The sequence below is a fragment of the Corvus kubaryi genome, unplaced genomic scaffold, assembly GCF_017639235.1.
Source record: "Corvus kubaryi isolate FWS band 111438036 unplaced genomic scaffold, C.kubaryi_AGA036_p1.0 134, whole genome shotgun sequence".
Classification (NCBI taxonomy): domain Eukaryota; kingdom Metazoa; phylum Chordata; class Aves; order Passeriformes; family Corvidae; genus Corvus; species Corvus kubaryi.
In genome coordinates this window covers 3,475,122-3,493,811 of record NW_024580668.1, presented here as the reverse complement: position 1 = coordinate 3,493,811, position 18,690 = coordinate 3,475,122, and the positions used below count along the sequence as shown (strand labels likewise).

Below are 18,690 nucleotides of genomic sequence, written 5' to 3'. Positions count from 1 at the left end.
AACTCAGCTGTTAAAATTACATGCCATTATATAACAGGTGAAAACACGGGCTCCAAACCTGCCATCCCAGCAGGCTGCACATGCTGACAGGGCCTCAAATGCTGGTATTTAGCAAAAGCTGTGATATGGCATAAGAAGGCAGCATTTGAGACTCTACTAGATTAAAGTGAGCTTTATTTTTCTAGCATTTTGTACGTGTTTAAATGAGCCATCATATTAGTGTGAAATAAAATGGAACTGCTGCCTCTTAGAGCAGAATATCTTCTCATTTACTTGCAGCAAAATAGTACAGACAGTTTCACAGGAGTATAAGAAAGGCATCTGGTTACTACAGTGCAAGAAGGAAGAGGCTGTCCCAAATTCAGCTTCAGGCAGTAATATTCTCTGAGACTAACAAATGCTTAGGCACTGATTTTTTGGAGACCAAGTGCAGCACCAATGCACTGCTATCAGTGGCTGTGGTAAAGCCTGTCAGCAACTGCAAAGAGGACAAGATTGCATATAGCAAATACAGCCCAATTAGCTTAAGTGTCCAGAAATTACTGAATTAACTATAGTTTAATAATTTCTCATCGGTAGTATTTTCACTAGGTTTGGAGGAATTCAAGTCTTATTTATTCAAGTCCTGGTTTTATGCCTTGTGCAAGACTTGAATTAAATGACTGAAAAGGTAACTGATACAGAAACAAAGAACCAAATTCTATTTATTTTTCACTTCATTAACTCCAAAATCAGTCCTCTGTTCTCAAGCAACATTACTCCAAAGCAAAGGTTAAACACATCTTTCCCCCTTTCTGTGAATCTGAAAACAATTATATTCTGCAAGTTAATGGCAGTCCCCTCTTTGATCCCTCCTATCCAAAGGATCCCACCTGCTGATCAGAACCAAAGACAGTGCCATCTTCAAGTCCAATATTAGGTCCCATGCATGTTTTAAGGAGCTTAATATATACCTAGGGAACAACAAAAGTGTGCTACTTGCATTTTAAAATATAATGTTAATGTAAGGACTGGCAATTTAGGATCATTATTTATTACCACTGCTATTATCAGCACGGAAATACTAGAATACGGATGAGCTTGTGATTTAATATACCACAACCATTTTCCACACTAACCAAACCAAAAATCACTGCAAATAAGGTTATCAGAAAAGGGAAATTCTTAAAGCTATGTAGGCAAAAGCAAAGCACAGCTCAGGGTTAGCACAGCAGTCTCATAAGGGGATACTTTAAACCGTGGACTAGAACCACACTCTACCTGGTGTGCCACTGGGAAGGGTCAGGCTGGAAAAGCAAGCTGCTGGGAGCATAACAAGAGATGGTTCCTACAACACTTGTCTGCACTGTATTTGCTCAAGGTGGAGCTAAGGGGCACTTGTAAGCAGAACTTTAATACACTACTCAACACTGAGATCAAGACAACATTTCAAAAAGCCTGGTAAGAGCCTGCAAAGGAAGCAGGCTTTTAATTTTCAAAGTTCATCTGCAAGATGAAAAGCATCCACATTTTTATAGCATGAAGATAATTTGTAGCTAGAAACCATGCTAATTTTCATTATCATTTCATTGATTTCAATGCATTTGATATGCTTGCCTGCAGCTAGTATAGATGACAGACAGCTTTACTTGGGAATTGTCCCGACTTTTAAAAATCTCCATTTCTCTCCAGAGAGCTTTTTCATTTACATATTAGTCATTTCAGAGCTCATTGGGTATGTGCTGGCCCTCTCCTGAAGCAGAAGCACTTTGCCTGCCCCACCTGGAGCTCCCACACTTCCCTGGTTACTTCCTCACTGTGACATTCCCCTGGGATTAACTGCAAGGGAGGCACAATCCTGTAGCCCTTTGCACACTCAATTTGACAGCACAGAAATCCCAGAGACAACAGATCAATGAGTGTGCAAATATGGGCATGTGTAAGAAGACTTACAGGATTAGAGTTGCTTAATTTTACAGTGCAAAGTGGGTTTGGAATCAATTTGTATTTTGTTGGAGCAATTTCTCTCCAAGGGGGAGGTGTTTAAATATTTTACATTTTATTAAGTAAGAAACTGAACTCTTGATTTCTACATGTTGATTTTTTTCAAGTAAAAAGCAGTGGTTTTAGCTTCCCAGATTTTTTATTCCAGGCTAAAAGAGGTTGGTAGGAGCAAAGTGTATAACCTATCAATAATATTTCTTATCATGCCAGTATTTTTTTTTTTATTTTTAGAAATAGCAAAGCAAATCTGCATGTTTAGAGAAATAATGTTCTTAACTAAAGTCTGACCTCATTCATCCAATATGCCACAACTAAATGCTTTGATCGAATTCTTTATTAAGAACATGGATCAGAGATGTCATTGAGAAAATATACCATCAGAAAGTTAATAATACACAGACATTCTGTTTGGGAGAATACTCAGCTCTTTATGCTCTCAAAGTAAGCCACTCCTTTGCTTTTCCATTACCAAACTTAGGCAAGTCAAGAGCTACTGACTCATTAGAGAAAATCATTAACTTTTCCTATGCAACAGCAAAGATTTAGTCACTTGACATTTTTAACACCAAAGGATACTGAATCTTCAAGGCACACAAAACAAGCACGGTTTGAAAGTAAATGTTTTCATTGTTGGTTAAATCAAAGGCAGTTTGGCATCAGCCCACACCGGTCTAAACCAGGGGATACAGTCCACCCAGTTTTATTCTTCCTTCAATGTGCTCATCCAAGCACTTGTCTGACCCCGTGGTGAGCTGGTTCAGGAACTTAAGCTGGCAAAAAACTAACTGTACAAAAATAATCCCACAGGGAGGGCAGGGCTGCAGCAGGACTGGTTTGGATACGTTGGCTGAGGCTGTTAACGAACCATATCAATCATTTATGTATTTCCGCCTTTTTCCTCTCCAAAACAAGATGTAAGACCCAACCTATTACTGCTAGACCAGGAGTAAGGGAGGTAAGGATATATGAAATGGTTGCTTCTCCAGGAAAACACAGCTTCTTGGATTCACCAAAATACTTTCAGGCTGCGAGGCATTCCAAGAAATAACTGATTATAAGAAGCAATTTTCAGTCACCAAAGAACTGCTTGAATGGCTTACCAGAAACATTAATTGATGTTCCTGCATCGATAATTCCACTGTTGGGCCTTACACAGTATCTACGTGGTGCTGTGGTCTTAACTTTGAAGCACACATTTCTGTCCGTGGGGTTGCCGAGCTTCAGGTTTGTAGTGACCACATCTGTGAAAGGACCTGAGGAGGAGAGCAAAAGCAGACTTGAAATCACACAGAAAACACTTTTCAAGCAGAGCCTAAGCAGGCTCTAAATCTCTGTTCACAAATCTTATAAAGTAATTAGATGTTCAATTTCCATCTGCAGCACGTACAGCTAATCATGCACGCAAAGCTGAGGCTGCCGCCAGGCCCCAGCCCAAGAGCTCATCATTAACAGCAAAACAAAAGGGGGAAATCATTCACACATTGTGCCAACACCACAACATGGCATTCAAAGGATGCCAAATTCCCTGCTGTGTCACAGTTGCTCCATTCTAGTCACTGAAACCCAGGCTAGCAGAGATACCAACAAATACCCATGCTGTAGATGGTAAGTAGTGAGTACAGTACAGTTTGTTAACCAGGCACGGAATGGGAATCAAGGACTACCACAGACCCATCTGCACATGAAGCTGGACCTCCACAGAACTAGGATTCCACCATGTATTCAGGAATGTCATACCAAAACCAGCAAGACAAGCATTTAGGCTACATCTCCTTTCACTACCAAGTTTTTTTTGTGATTTTTTGTGGTTTTTTTGTTTTGTTTTTTTTTTTAATAAACTCTCTTGGCAGCTAGAAATTATAAACCAGAATAAATAAAATAGCCTATCTCACCCAGGACAGGAAATAACCATGTGGAAATAAGAAAATTTTTAGACACTGAGAGCATTGGCAAAGATTTCCATATTAGCAAAGCCAAAATCAAACCATTGTCAAGATCTGCAACACCAAGTGCAGGCAAATCCATTTCTCTCAGGCTCACTACCTAATTGAAACTCCCAAATCCCTCAGGGAGAAGAAAGTCTGATTTCTTACATGGCACTGATAAATCAGACAGGTAGCACACAACTACAGTGCTTTACAGGCGGTAAAGAAGTAAAATTAAAAGAAATATAACCACACTTTGATCAACTGTTTTCTCCACAGAAGTGATTAATTTGATGCCTGAATAAAATACCTTCATCTGCCCTCAGGAGTAAAAACAAATTGGTCAGAAAAAAGCATCAAACTTTTCCTTGCAGAAATGGCAGCCCTAAAATTGAAAAAGGGAAAATGACAATGATAAAAATATTGGCAGGCAGCATTCCGCCACCCTCCTCTCACAGCATGGATGGCTTGATGTAATTCAAGTTTGCTTCTTACTCTACACAAATTTGTCTCCTAAGACAATGTTTAATCCAGCTCTTACAGTACTACAGTCCTGCAACCTCTATCCTTGATCCAATTAGTTTAAAGTAATTAGAAGGGAAAAAGCCTCAAAACAATCACACATATAACAACCCCAACCAGACAACAAGGCAGCACCATTTCTGTTTGCACTCTGAGCAAACCAGCTTTGCAATCCAACACGGGAGCAAACAAAAATTGAAGCAATAAAATTTTCAGATCCCATGGCAAAGGTTTCATTACAATTGTGCCTGGTGAAACATTGAGATGTGAAAGAGAATGAAACACAACTGTCAAATTTTCTCTGTGTTCTGCATGCAGGGAGAGACTTTAAGTTAATGGAAAATAACTGGCCAGAAGCAGCCATGAGGTGTTAAAGAAGTTAAACAAGCCAAACAATCAGAAAAATCCAGCAAACATTAGGTGTGTAAGGACAGTAGCAGATCTTCAAAACAGCTCCAACTGGGAGAAATCTAACATTTCAGAAGAAATTATAGGATGCCTAAGCAATAAGGATGTGTCTTTACTAAAAAATTACAGCTTGAGCTGTTCCAGCACAGAGGGAGGGTTGGCTGTACAAAGCCCTACATATGCAGCTGCATCCTCAGTAGTGCTTTACTGGTCTGCATGCTGGGATAGATTTCCTGGGGGAAATACCATGTTTTTACTTGGCTGATCCATGAATGTGTGCGGGATTTGTGTGCCCCAGCACAGAGCTGCTGTTTGAAATAGTAATACGACAACAATTCTGTCTGGAAAATAATTTCCAAATGGAGTTACTTATTGCTAACATAGATCATACCAAAATATTTGGCAGCAAAACCTTTCGGCAGACGGAACTCATTTCTTCTTGTCTGCTTGGTGTTTCCTCTTCTGTTTTGTCCACTAAACCATAAACAGTTTCTTTAGCTACATTTCCCCCAAATTACAGGTTTTACAGCCACCATAACTATACTAGAAGGTTGACATCTGCTTCCAGCAAACCTGTGTGCAGGCACACTCCTTATGGCACTGCTGTTCAAAGCAAAGCAAAACACAGCAGACAAATGCAGCATTAACGTGCCATTAAGGTGTCCTGACGTGTGTAAAAAAATAAACAGACCACAAGGTATTACTCAGGGGTAATTGGGGCATGGCAGTGAAATATTACCACTTGGCTGGCCTGCCTTTTAAGAGCAAGGCCCACGGACTGCCAACTCAGGCTGAAATGAAACCTTGGTCGCCTGTTGTTGGATTACTGTAGCCAAAATTACAGGTTTTCTGGAGAGGTTGGGCTATGTGGGAGAACTTATCTCAGGATAGACATAAGCTAATTCTGCACTAGAGATACACCTTTGCTTTCCAGCATCTGGATTTGAGCATTGTAGATAAGGCTGGTGTGGGTATTAACAACCATGCGAGATGCACATTGACTCTGGAGCTTCATTTTCCAATGCAAGGCATTGGGACTTCTGCACTCACACTCACATACAGTAAGAGAAAACACTCTTCACTTTTTTCCGGTAACTTTGTCCTCATTACAAGTGGATGGACTATTTATACAAGTTTATGCAACACCTGGACAATGGTTGTACTTCCAAGGTGGGCTGAGAGCACAGTTAAGCCAGACTGGTGCATCTGGATGGTACTTGGGTAAAAGCCACAAGTGAAGACTGACTCTTAAAACCCACAACCCGTACTTAATCACGTTATTTTGTTTTGAATGTTTTTTCGATTGCTCATAATATTTCTAGATAAGTTGAACTCATAGTAAGGCAGGGTGCTTTCCAAATGACAATTTGCACTTTAAAATCATCCCAAATGTTTTTCTCACGTGTTTTTCAAAGATCATGAGAAAAATGCCACTGGTGTCATCCCAAGGACAAAGTTATGGGAAACAGGATCTGTACATGCATCATCCGACATGGGGTTGTCACGGGAGCAAGCTGTCTAGAAGGAAGAATGTAGTAAATTGAATTTGGTGCAGAAAGTCTGAAATATTCCACAAGGGCTTGGTGACTTTCTCCTGCCAAAATAAAGTCAACTTGTGTTAATGCAAAGTGGGCATCTAGTCATACACAAACAACCAGTATTACCGGAAGGAAAGGAAACATTACCTCCTATACTCATGAAACAACAAGCAGTAAGAGGTATGCTGGTTTTTCATAGGACTACTTTTCATCAGGCTTATTTCTGAACTGTGGCTTTTCACCCAGGCACCACACATCCAACCCTTCACGTTTGAAGATCACAGTGTTATCTCAGAATTTTCTACACTCCATTTCCTATTCAAACACCAGTGCTGTATCAATCTTTCCTAAGAGAGCCATTCTGCAGCATATGGCATTGTAATATCCCACACCATTTTAGTAATAATACAAAAGTCTGGGAATTAGGTCAAAGGAACATGATGTCAACTCTATTTAAATTTTAAGTAACTCTCACTGCAATAGAAATTGCCCATAATTGTACCAGCAAATCCAGGCTGATAACTTTTTGATGAGCACAGTACTCACTGTGAGTTCCTTGCCACGCGCTCCTCAAAGAAACCACATTACACAGCCACATCATTTGTACTACATCTTAATACAACCATCCCCACTTTAACCAAAATTCCATGCTTTGGCATGGCAAATAATCAGTCCTCATGCTGTTTGGCACATGAAAGAATTTAGCATAAGTACCAGCAGAGGGAAAGCTTTGATGGCCCAGGCTTGAGCAGGAACATTCAAACCCAGCAGGGACAGTCCTCTGCAGATCTGTACCTGCAATTTTCACTACATCTTTACAATTAACTACACACATCAGGTGGGCCACAGGGTTGCTTAATTCCTGCATGAGTCCATCTCACTGCTGAAAGGGGAGGTGGTCTGGCATCTCGTCTCCACCAGCTGCCTGTGCAAGTTGCACTGTGTTCCTCTGCATGGGCCAAGAGCAGAGCCAGGGAGCTGCTGGGGCTGGAAATTAATCCACTTACCAGGCAGGGAGAGAGGGAGGGGGCAGTGGGGAAGAGAAAAAGGAGAATCAGTTTTCAGCCAGAACACGCAGCACTCAGATCTGGCATCAGGGAAACTGCATCTTCCTGCACAGCATTCTGCCAATTTAAGGTCTCACAGTTGTAGGTTAAAGCTTGCAAGCACATCTGGGCATACGTGCTGCAGTCACACTTGCAGTGTTGGCATAGCTGCTGAAAGTAATTAAGGCACATGCATCATTTTTTTGGTACTTTTATTTAATGCAAATTCTCATCTGCTAAAAGCTAGACATCTCTAAAAAATGTAGTGAACTTTTCCAAGAAAAGCACTGCAGGAATACTTGATACAATCATAGTCATGTTCAACTGGCAGCCATTGATCCACAAGACTAAGAATAAATTCTCATCAAACTGCCCATGTTATTCCCAGAGTGTTTTAGATGCACTTTCAGCATCTTCCCCTAAACAACTTTTGCAACTCCAGCTCACCACAGACATGCATCCAACAGCAAGGTAATTGGAAACAGGCAGAAATACAGGCAGAGCTTCTCATGAGATAACCTCTCTTGTACTTCCTTTGTGGAAAGCAGTGGAATGCAATAATAGGAGGGGAAGGACGTATTTCACCATGGTTTAATCCCACTGATGTGTCAGATGAAAGTCATTAATCACCTGACACATTAATCAGCCATAGAAAGGTAACTGAAGAATCTTTAATAAGGGAGATAGTAGAAAGCATTAGAGGGGAAACCAAAATTGCTTTGTGACTATTCCCAAGAGCCCAAATCCTACATGTGATGGGTAGATGTCCACATGGAGCAGTAACTAATCCAGTGAAAGAGCCACACTGACCCTGTGTGAGTGGAGAGGATGGGGGCTGAATGTGATACTTATCCCTTCCCCATTCCACACCCCACGCTGGCCCCTCTCCCAGGGCATTAAGTGCCTCCCCCTAGCTCCACCAGCCCTTCAAACTGGGGATGCCCCTTGCCCTGCTCTAGAGAGAGATGTCAGCACCATCAAAAAGCCACCACACCCATCTCTCCATCTGATTAGTTCAGTCTTTCTACCTGCAACTCTTCCCATCTTCACATCTGAGTGGTTTCTCAGTTCCTTTACTGCCTCTGACGGCACCAAGTGATTTTGTTTTATTTCCATGGGCTCTCCCATTTTATTTTTGTGGATGTCTATCAGCATTACAGACAGGCAAAATAAAACCAGTAGTGGTGTGCAAGAAGGCTCAATAACAGGTGAAGAACTTGACTTACTGCATGCTCCTTTTTAAAGTCATATATAAAGCTGATGACCTTTGAAGATAAACACTAAAACGAAAAGAGCTGAAATGTCAAGCAAGACATCTTGAGCTATCAGCCAGGTGCCTGAGAATCAAGAACACCCAAGATACACTCAAACTCTCCCACCACCTTACTTGTCTTTAGACAAATCACTTAAGGGCTTGATCTTCTGCTATTAAAAGCCTTAAGAGTTGACATCAACTCCAAAACAGAAGCAGGTTTGGACCCTTATAGTTTCACTCTCCGTCAAGTAAGGAGAATACTTACCTAATTACACAGAATCTTGTGAAGATTAGTGTTTTTAAAAGTACCATGTGCCAAGGTTTAATCATCATCATCATCTGGCTCTGGAGACTTTCATAATTAAGCGAGCATCCGCAATTTTTGAAATCAAAGAAGTCAAAAAATCAGAAACAAGAAGAGCCTGTGTTGCATAAATATCTGATTTCACAACTAACTCACTGAGAGAACCCAAATCCCCCAAATTTGCTAATTATTTTAAAAAACAAATCCTTGTGTAAACCACTTGCCAAGCTTTTGACCTCAGCTCAGATTTTAAAAGGAATTAGCTACAAAGCCCCACCCTGTGGAATCAGTATCTTCACTCCCAGCACCCACCTCCTCACCCAAAAGAGCCCTTGAAGCAAAGTGACAGGAGGGGAGTGGTCTCTTCCACTTCTGCTGTGTCAAGCAGTGGATGCCTGGATGAAAAAATATTACAAAAATAGAAGCAACATCCACATCACTCCCTATGCAATAGCTGATGCAGTGGAGCAATTTTTTTAAGAAGTATGCATCAATAAAGTGACCTAAGAGAATAAAAAAAAAAAAGGTGAAGAAATCCAACAAAATTACATGATCCAGATGCCAAAGTTGGAGCAAGGTTGGCAGTAAGTTATTCCATTTAGATGGATTAATCAGTGTCCTTCCCTGGCCTATTCTGGCATAAACTCTTTTTCTCAGAGCATGCCTCATGCTTAGTTGGGAAAAATACCCAAACCCCAAACAAATATGAGACTGAAGACTATTTTCAGGGTATATATTAGTATGTAATTTTTGTCACCTTTTATCCCTCAGAGGATCATTAACAGTCTGACTTCAGAGTTGTAAGAACTGAGAGGCCACACATAAGCTTGCCAAGAGAAATAGAAGAATATGTTCTTCGTATAATTTTGGTATCAGTGTCATTTGTTTTTTTCCCAACCGATCTCTTCAGAGTTTTCTTATACCCAAAAACGTTACCTACAGCAAACTTCAGCAACAAAATCACACAACATGAACTATTTTCTCTGCATCATAAAGTTAAAACAGATTTCTGCACACACTTGCATAAAGAGACTGAGAGCAGCCTTGGTGAGCTTTCAGAGGTGTATCTCTGTTTCAGCTGTGCTTTCAGATCCTTTTAGAACCAAGTGCCAAACATATTGTATTACTTTGCTCGTTCTGCACACAAATATCACATGAACCAACTCTGTCCAGGTATGGAAACAGCTCAGGAAACAGTGGCACAGCAGCTGCATCTCCTTCAATAACTATGATGTAGCCAGATCCACTTAGAGTATGGCACCTCCTTAGACACAGCCTGGAGCTCCATCCATGGGGCATAGAAAGGACAAAAACAAAGCCCAGGCTCCCAGGAGAAGTGGGGATGCAGCAAAAGAGCAATGAAGCCCTGATGTGCAAACCTCCCCGACAAAAACACTGCTAAAGACTGAAGTCAGTGCAAAATGTTTCCCTGGAAGAACCACCCTGATTTCAATCATCAATCCAAGCTACACTTTTTCTCCTAAAGTGATTTTTTTCCTGGTCTAATTTCATCACTCATCTCCATTTCAAATGCACATTAAAATGTTCGGGAAGGAGCAACTTAACTACTCCAATTTTATGCTCACGTATACTCCTCAAATAGAGAAATTTGATGTGCAACTTAAATAGCAAATATTTTAAGTGCAAAACTGTGCATAAATTGAAAATACCAGAAGAAACAAACAAAATTAGATATTCTGGGGATGCACAAAGAATAGCTGCTTTTCTAATAAGTTAAAAAAAAAACCAAGCCACATAAAATAGACAGTGGGATACTATTTATGGCTACAAATAAGGAAGGAATCCTGAGTTTAGCAAGATATATTTCAGGGGAGTCACTTGAAAACCAGCCTATTAATTGTACTTTCAGGACCAAAGGGAAAAAGAAAGCAAAACAAAATCAGAAATTAGGCAGCAGCAGTGAGAAAACTTGACTGAAAAAAAAAAATCTGACAGTTTATATGTGTGGCATAGAACAAGAAACAAATGTCAAGTCGTGTTCTTCAAGCCTAAACTTCTGTCTTTTCCAATCTAAACAATTCCATGATTCTATGATCATCTGCACCACTGTATGACATCAGTAAGCACAGTGTAATACCAGCTATACAAAAATTAAGGGGAAAAAAAAATGTTACTACCCTTAGATTTTTGCTCCTAGTCTGGTAAAAATATAGGAAGGCCAGAAGAAGAGACATCACAAACCAGAGGAAATGAAAATACTTTGAGAAAACATAAAATAAATTGTTAATTCACATATCACAAGAAACACTAATTGCAAATATCAACAGGCAACAAACATAAAATTGCACAAGAGAGAGGGTGAACTGCTGGGAGAAACATCAGAAGCATCAGTGAGGATGAAGTAACTGGTGTGATGAAAAAAGGAGCAGTCTTGGGAAAAACACAAAAGTGCAATTTTTTTTCTTGAAAGAATTACATAGTCATTTGGCATGCCTTCTACAAGCACAACTAATTTGTCTTTTAAATTGCTTGCAGAAACATAAGATTTGGCTCCATAGTGATCCCCACACCTACATGATTTTATAATCTGCATCCTAAGTAACTGGATCACCAGGCAAACCTCCCCCTTCTCTATTTTTCCACCTCTCATGGAAACCAACCAAGAAAACAGGATTAAATTTAGAATGATAAAATCTTTAATCCATGCACCATGGTATAAGGGACTTCGTTTACAGCTCAGAGAACCAGACACTAAAGTAGTTTAGTAAAGAGATTATTTTCATAAAGTATTTATAAAAACGTGGGGTAAGTACTGCAGGCAGCAGCAGTATCCAATCTGTACAAACGTTTTTGAGGCCAGGAGAATTACAGTTGAATTGAGCAATTTTCAGAACAGCTCTAATAGAGAAAGGACAGACTCAGCCCTCAGTCTGGGTTGTGTTGCTGGTGTGAACACGCGATCACTTCGATCCGTGTGCACCTCTACCCTGCCCTGAATTAAACAGGGCAATGGTGATTTGCTTTGCATACATTTCCAATGACAGCAAGACCGTGACAGCTGTTCCAGACCCACGGCACAAATCCCTCTTTACAAAAGGTTGCCTAGCAGGCCAAATTTTAAACTCAACAACATCCCTGGCATCTCAGAAAATATCCTATATGGCTCTACAGACATTTTGGTCTACAAAGCATTGAAAGGGTTTATATATTGAAAAAATTCTGGGTCAAATGACAGAGGAAGAGATTTAGCATGAATCTAACCCCTAGCTTGGACAAACTGGTACTTAAATATTCATATATGTATGTAAAATAGGCTTCCTTTCTGCCTCTGGTCATCACATAGGAAGACAAAGGACCTTCAGTGTTACTTGTGGTAGGAACTGTCACACCAGTGCCAGTCCCTCATCCAGAGGGGAGAGGGCTCCAACTGGGAAGAGTTCCTGGTCTAATCAGTGAGGATTTACTTGCAGAAAAAACGCCAACAAAACAACAATTGCAGCAGCAAGATGATAATGTTAAAGATCACGTTTCTTACAAATACAAAGATGAAATTTAAGTCTGAAACAACAGCTGTCACCACCACAAACAGAACTGTTGCAAACACCATCAATAAGGCTTTCAAAGCCAAGCAGCCACACTGACAGGGAAAGTGAAGAGGCTGTTATGGTACCAACTATGAAATGCATTCAGTAGTTATTAGCTGTTCCCAGCAGGCAGCAAATATAAGACCAATATGGTAACAAGATAGTAGAAAATGAGTGTGACTGCAAGATGTGGGCAGAATTAGCAAGGGTCATTTGATTCCTGCACCACCTCAGCTGGGCAGAAAGCAGAGGCACTCAGAAACAAGACAAACCCTCACTCCCCCAGTTTCCTACAAAAATTGCATTATAACATATGTAGAAGTTGTTCATTTGATCCAAAACTCATTTGATGCAATCAATACCTTCCAGAGCTGGCTGCATAGAACAAATTAAGCTGCTTTTTAAATTGGGTATTTGTTCATAGATGTAAGCTGACCTGAGCTCATGAAGTTGGATCATTTGCTATGGGGATGATGCCTTTTTTCCAGTTGAGTTTCAAAACAGATCTGACAATCTATTTAAAGGTTTGTACTTGAATTTTTACAATCCTAATTCTGAATTAGAGAGCAACTAAACAGAATTCATTCTTCTATTTAATGGTAGCTAACCTATTTTAGAAGAAATAAAGCATTACACGACTACTGGTAAGTTTTTAATTTATAAAACCCATGCAATGAGGAAAAATAGGTAATAATTTATTTTCCAATGAGAAGGCACTATCAGGAACTGCTGTATAAATTTTTACTCCGTATTCCTTTCACGGGTGACAGGACACTGCACATGGCATGCAGGGCAGCAGCTGGTAAATACAATTTACTGCTAAGTACCAGTGTGAACCTGCATCCACTCTGACACATTAACTGTGTCTTTATTTTGCCATGATAGCCATGCTCCTAGGACTTGAGAGAGCCACCCCTTCCATCTGTATTTTCAACATAATCTGTTATCAGATATATCTTCTGAAGTGATGAATAGAGGTCACATCGCAGCAACCAAATCAGACTGGCAGGCTGCCATCCCAATGAGCTTTAAATAACAAACTTGAAAAACTTTTTCACGTATCATTGCAATAGCTCCATAGCTCAAAGTGAGCTGAAAATCCATGGACAAACATGGGATTCCCAAGGAACTGGAAGTTGTGAATGTATGTGTCCCATTCTGCACAGTAAAGGCAAGGAGTTGATCACATTTAAAACATAAAATCCCACAAAACTAAGAGAAGCAATGGCCAAGTAACAAATTTTATCACTGCATTAGGTCTTTCCCTGAAATAGTAATACTTTGATCCTATTAATGCTCGTAACTTCAACTGGAATTCTTAAAATCTGTGCAGTACAAAATTATTCAAAAGTCCTTAACCCATAAATCACATTGACCAAAGCCTTCAAGGAGATTGTGGTATTTTTGGAAATAGTCTTGGGAGACCTAAATACATTAATTAAATTTAACAGAAGATGCAGTTAAACCTCCTTGACTGCTTCACGCATCTCAATTGTTCTTTGGTGTTCCCACCATCCTATTCAGAGTTTCAAATTTCTGTTAGTCCCACATGTACAATCCCTCTCTTCTTTCCCAGTGGAGCTGTTAGTGTTGTGTCTCTGGTGTACAGGACACCAGCAGATTAAGGAAGCTCAAGAGAACCACAATCTTCAATTTATCCACCTTTCAAAAAAATGAGATGTGTTTGAAGACACTCACAGTGCATCGCTACCCTCTTTTACCTCCAGTTTTTTCCCTCCTAACACCTCTCTCTTAAAGTGAAGAGACTATGCAAAGTCATGAATTAATTATAAAACCAATGGAGCACGTGAAATCAGAATAATTCAGTGAGATGTAGCAGGTCTGTACAACTAAACAAACGCTTAATAGAATAAGTTATTGATTTTAGCTAAGCTGCAAGAAAAGTGAGTGTAACATGAATTGCACTAGAAAAGGACTGATTTTGTTTGATAATTGGGATATATTTTAGGATAAATCTGTTTAGATTTAGGAAGCCTGCCTGTTATTTAAATACTACGTCCTCTTTTGAAGACTCTAATTTGGTAATTAAATTCAAATACGTAGAGAAATGTACAGGTTTACTCCTATTTAATGCAGTAACAATGACTTGACTTGGAATCAGGCCAGACAAAGGGAAGCAAGGGCTGGTACATTTTTCAGCAGAAAAGCAGACAGCCATTGGCACAGCAGCCTTCAAAGAGCAAAGAAATCCTAGTACTGACTGCCATTCTGCTGTGAATACCAGGAGGGCTCTAAGAGTTTAATGAAAAGAGCACATAAATGCTTAGCTTAAAAGATGCATATTAATTATCCTAAACAGCCAAATTCTCACAATGCTGTCACTATTTTATATGGCCTGTGACTAGAAATTCCTATTTATCCAATACAGAAGAGAATGAGCACAAAGTCAAATTCCTCTCAATACCTTCAGTGCAGGAGTGATTCAACCATTACCATGGATCAGGACAGGGACACAGATGTAAGTGAACAGTCCACATGCCCTTAACCTCTCTTCTGAGGCTTGGCAGCTGCAGCTTCAGCAAACTCTAATCTCACATCCCAAATGTTACTGGACTGCTGGACTGAAGAGCCTTAGCCTGGTATCTGGTAGGAACGGGATATTCCTGTCAGACACAGGAGGCTTTGCACACCCTCACTGCAATGAACAGATCTGGCTGGAGTTTCCTTAGGCTGACCTGGGGAGCTCAAAGTGTCTCAGCAGGGAGTGGCAGCCACCCAACAACAGAAGCACAGGTCACACAAACTGCACAGGATTGTGGCTAAACACTAAATACTGAACATTTCCAGTGCTGTAGATGCAGTGTTGGACTGAGCACATGGATACGGGCCACACCTTTGGGCTGCAGCTCTGATGTACCCAGGGCTTGCACCTGAGCTGACAGCCCCAGGCCAGGGCTGAATCCGCTCTGTTAGGACTGGAGAGGATCGGCTGTTCTGGTTTATTGTTGTGCCTTTTGCACAAGGCAAAGCCACACAGTGACATATTGCACAGGTACAGAATCACATACTGGGGACAGGAACCTGCATTTCCAACTGGCACGACTTGCAGAGTTTAGCAAGGCACTAATCCCTGTTTGGCAGTACTGCCGGGAGCCACTTGGGGAGCACGGACAGAGTGCTGAGTCATAAGTCCAGCCTAACCTGGAGCAAACCTCCAGAAACACTACCAAAATGTCCCTCAGCCTCTGCCACCTCCCATCCGTGCCACCCCTCCTGAGCAGCACTGCCCCAGCACCCTACATCTGCAAATATGCAACAACATCTCCAACACTACAAACCCAGGGGAGTTCTATAATATGCAGTATTTTAACAAAATTTTACTTGCTGACATTAAACAGCCGATCTCTACTCCTGGTGGGCACATATGGTGAAAAGACAGATCAGCCTTGGTGGGCAGCAATCCTGCCAGGTGCAGGAGGCATCCTGCAGCACAATTCCACATCCTTGTCCAGGTTTAAATCTAGCAATTCTTAAAGTCAGAGCCCTGAATGTTGTAATAAATTCTCGGCAGATTGATGTCATCTCTTAGATAGAAAAAAAGAAGAAAGGGAAACATAAATGTAAATGTCACATATACCAACAACAATGTTCTTTTTCACCATTTGTTACCAGTAAAGGCTGAGCTGTAAACCTTTAGCTGGATAATTTTTTTGCAAACCTACAGCAACCAAAAAGTGGAAGAAGTCACTGGCAAGACAGAGAAGCTCCGATTTCACATGGCATCAAAGACCAGGGCAAGGAAATGGGCACCTTCAGCCACCTAATGGTGTCCAGCCTCCCACGACTCACAGCTGCATTTCAGCACAGCACACGCTGATGCTATTTTGGAGTATGTGTGCTCTGCTGTAGGAGATGCGAGGCGGGAGGAAAGACAACCCCTGCTCATGTTCACATGCTGTGAAAAAAAATTCCAGCATGAAAAACTCCTTTGATATTTTTTTCAAACGAGACGCAAGCACAGTATTTTGAAACAGAGCACCAAACGAATTTATGAGATTCACTGCAAAACCAAGGGGCTGCAAAAGCTTCTTTAAAATGGTCTTCAGCCCTTCAGAAATGAAAGTGCAGGCCATGGTTGCAACCCCAAAGTGAATGGGACACATCATACAAGAAATCCTCATTTGCTATATTATTCCCAAGATCCTACCTTCCTCTAAATTTTATACTGAAGAGCTACACAGAGCCTTTAAAAAGCATCAGGCGAACAATTTCCTGCTTTTTCTACCTGTCTGCATTTGGATTCAGCCCTTCACCATTTCCAGTGTTTGGTTTATGGTCCAATCTCATTTTCCTACATTAAGCACCAGGTCTTTCAGCACACACCATGAGGCGCCTGTACCAGCCAGCAGCTCCATGACCTCTGTCAGTCTGGATCTACTAGGACGGGGCCAAGGAACAATCTGGAAACAAATACAACTATTTACAAAGGTGACAATATCATTTCAGCCATATCACCAGGCAGGTATGTCATCACAAGATCAGTAGGGCAAGAAATGCTTAGAGCAGAATTTACTTCATGAATACTTCAATCTGGTGTTTCCTGAATGAAGGGCAGCGGTCAGCACTGCTTGCTAGAAAGGACTGTAAGGCAGAGGTACTGCCAAAGCATATGAATGCTGCCGGCAGCATTAAGTCTGTTTGAACATTAATATTTAAGTGTACTTTGAAACTAAGCCATTTAATAGCTGCAGTTAGTCAAGTAGCATTTTGTGTTATAAGGAGTATGCATTGCTGGCTAAAGATCTGGCAACCAAAAGTGCTATGGCTAGTTGATTTAACTTCAATGGCTGCTGGTTATTTAGCCCAGAACCCCATCTGAAAGAAAGACAGCCTGACAAATTATCATTACTTCAAGAAAAAACAGAGTCTGGCAAGGTTTGTATCTACCTGTGATGAAATGAAGAAAGAAAAACAAACCCTGAACCACAATTATGTCTCATTAGCAAGTCAGTGCCAATTAAGGCCCCACTTTTTGCCCACCTGAGCTTGGATTTGCTTGTTTGCTGAAAGCAATTTTATCCAGAACAAGAGCTGATCTTCATCTAATCATACTTAACACAAAGAATGTCAAAACAACAATAGTTTCCTTCTTAAGCATGTTTGATACTGCTGCCATAACAACTTCAGCTTACAACAAAGATATATTCATTCCCCCCAGTGTTTATTAACAGGCTGTTTGATAAAACCCACTTCATATTATTAGTTCAAATATACTTACTAACAAAAACTGGTAAAGACCTCCCCTATATTTAAAAATGTACATGAAAGCTTTTTTTAAAGGAGTATTATTTTTACCAGAGGCCAATAAATGAATCTCTATTTTTTAAAAAAGCATATTTGCCAGAAAATCAAGCAAAGCTATAAAACACCTCTGACTTTGGTCGCATAAATAAACTTTCTGATTACTTATTTGTAATCCCAGAATATTGTATTACAGCTGTGCTGTCAGGCTGCAAGACAGGAGTTTCAGTGCCAGTGGAAGCCCAAACCCATTCAAGACTTTTATTTAAAGGATGGATTTTCACACAGGCAGACTATTCGTGACTTATTTAGCCAAACGGCTCGCTAAATTATAATGATAATAATAAGCAGGAAAAGCCAGGAAGTGCTGCCCAGCACCTGGCCAGGGGCCTCGTGTTTTTGGCCAGAGACACGATTACAACCCCACAGTGCCTGGGACACGTTACAGAAGAAACCCTTATTTCTTATCTTATTCCCAACATCCTTCCTCCCTCTAGATTTTATACCGAAGAGCCACGCAAAGCACTTAAACAGCATCACAGCTAGCAATTTCCTGGTTTTGTCGTTTGATTAAGCCCTTTATCCATTCCTAGGGTTTGTGACACCTGGGTTCCCAGTCCTACCTCACGGACATCGCTGTCCTACATTACAGCACCAGATCTTTCGGCTGGGGCCGCGCACACACCCCCGGCGGCGCCTGGGGGAACGCACCCCTGCTCCCGCCGCTGCCCCGCGAGGTCCCCCCCTCTCCCGGGCCGCCGCCCCCGGGAAGGTCAGCCGGGCAGAGCCCGGTGTTCCCGCGGCCGGCCGGGGAAGGCGGCGGCCGGGACACCCCCGCGCCGGCCCCGCGAGCCGCCCCCACCCGCGCCGCGGGTGCGGCAGCGCTGAAGGGGGCCCGGGGG

General features: G+C 41.2%; 1 protein-coding gene across 1 annotated transcript in view; it reads right to left on the bottom strand.

The window, feature by feature from the left end:
- Window positions 1-18,690, bottom strand: part of VAPB (VAMP associated protein B and C) — a 33,778-nt gene that overhangs the window by 14,223 nt on the left and 865 nt on the right. The window contains exon 2 of the mRNA XM_042045679.1: window positions 3,084-3,236. Within this exon, the coding sequence (XP_041901613.1) occupies window positions 3,084-3,236 (153 nt within the window). The remainder of the gene's footprint in view (window positions 1-3,083; window positions 3,237-18,690) is intronic.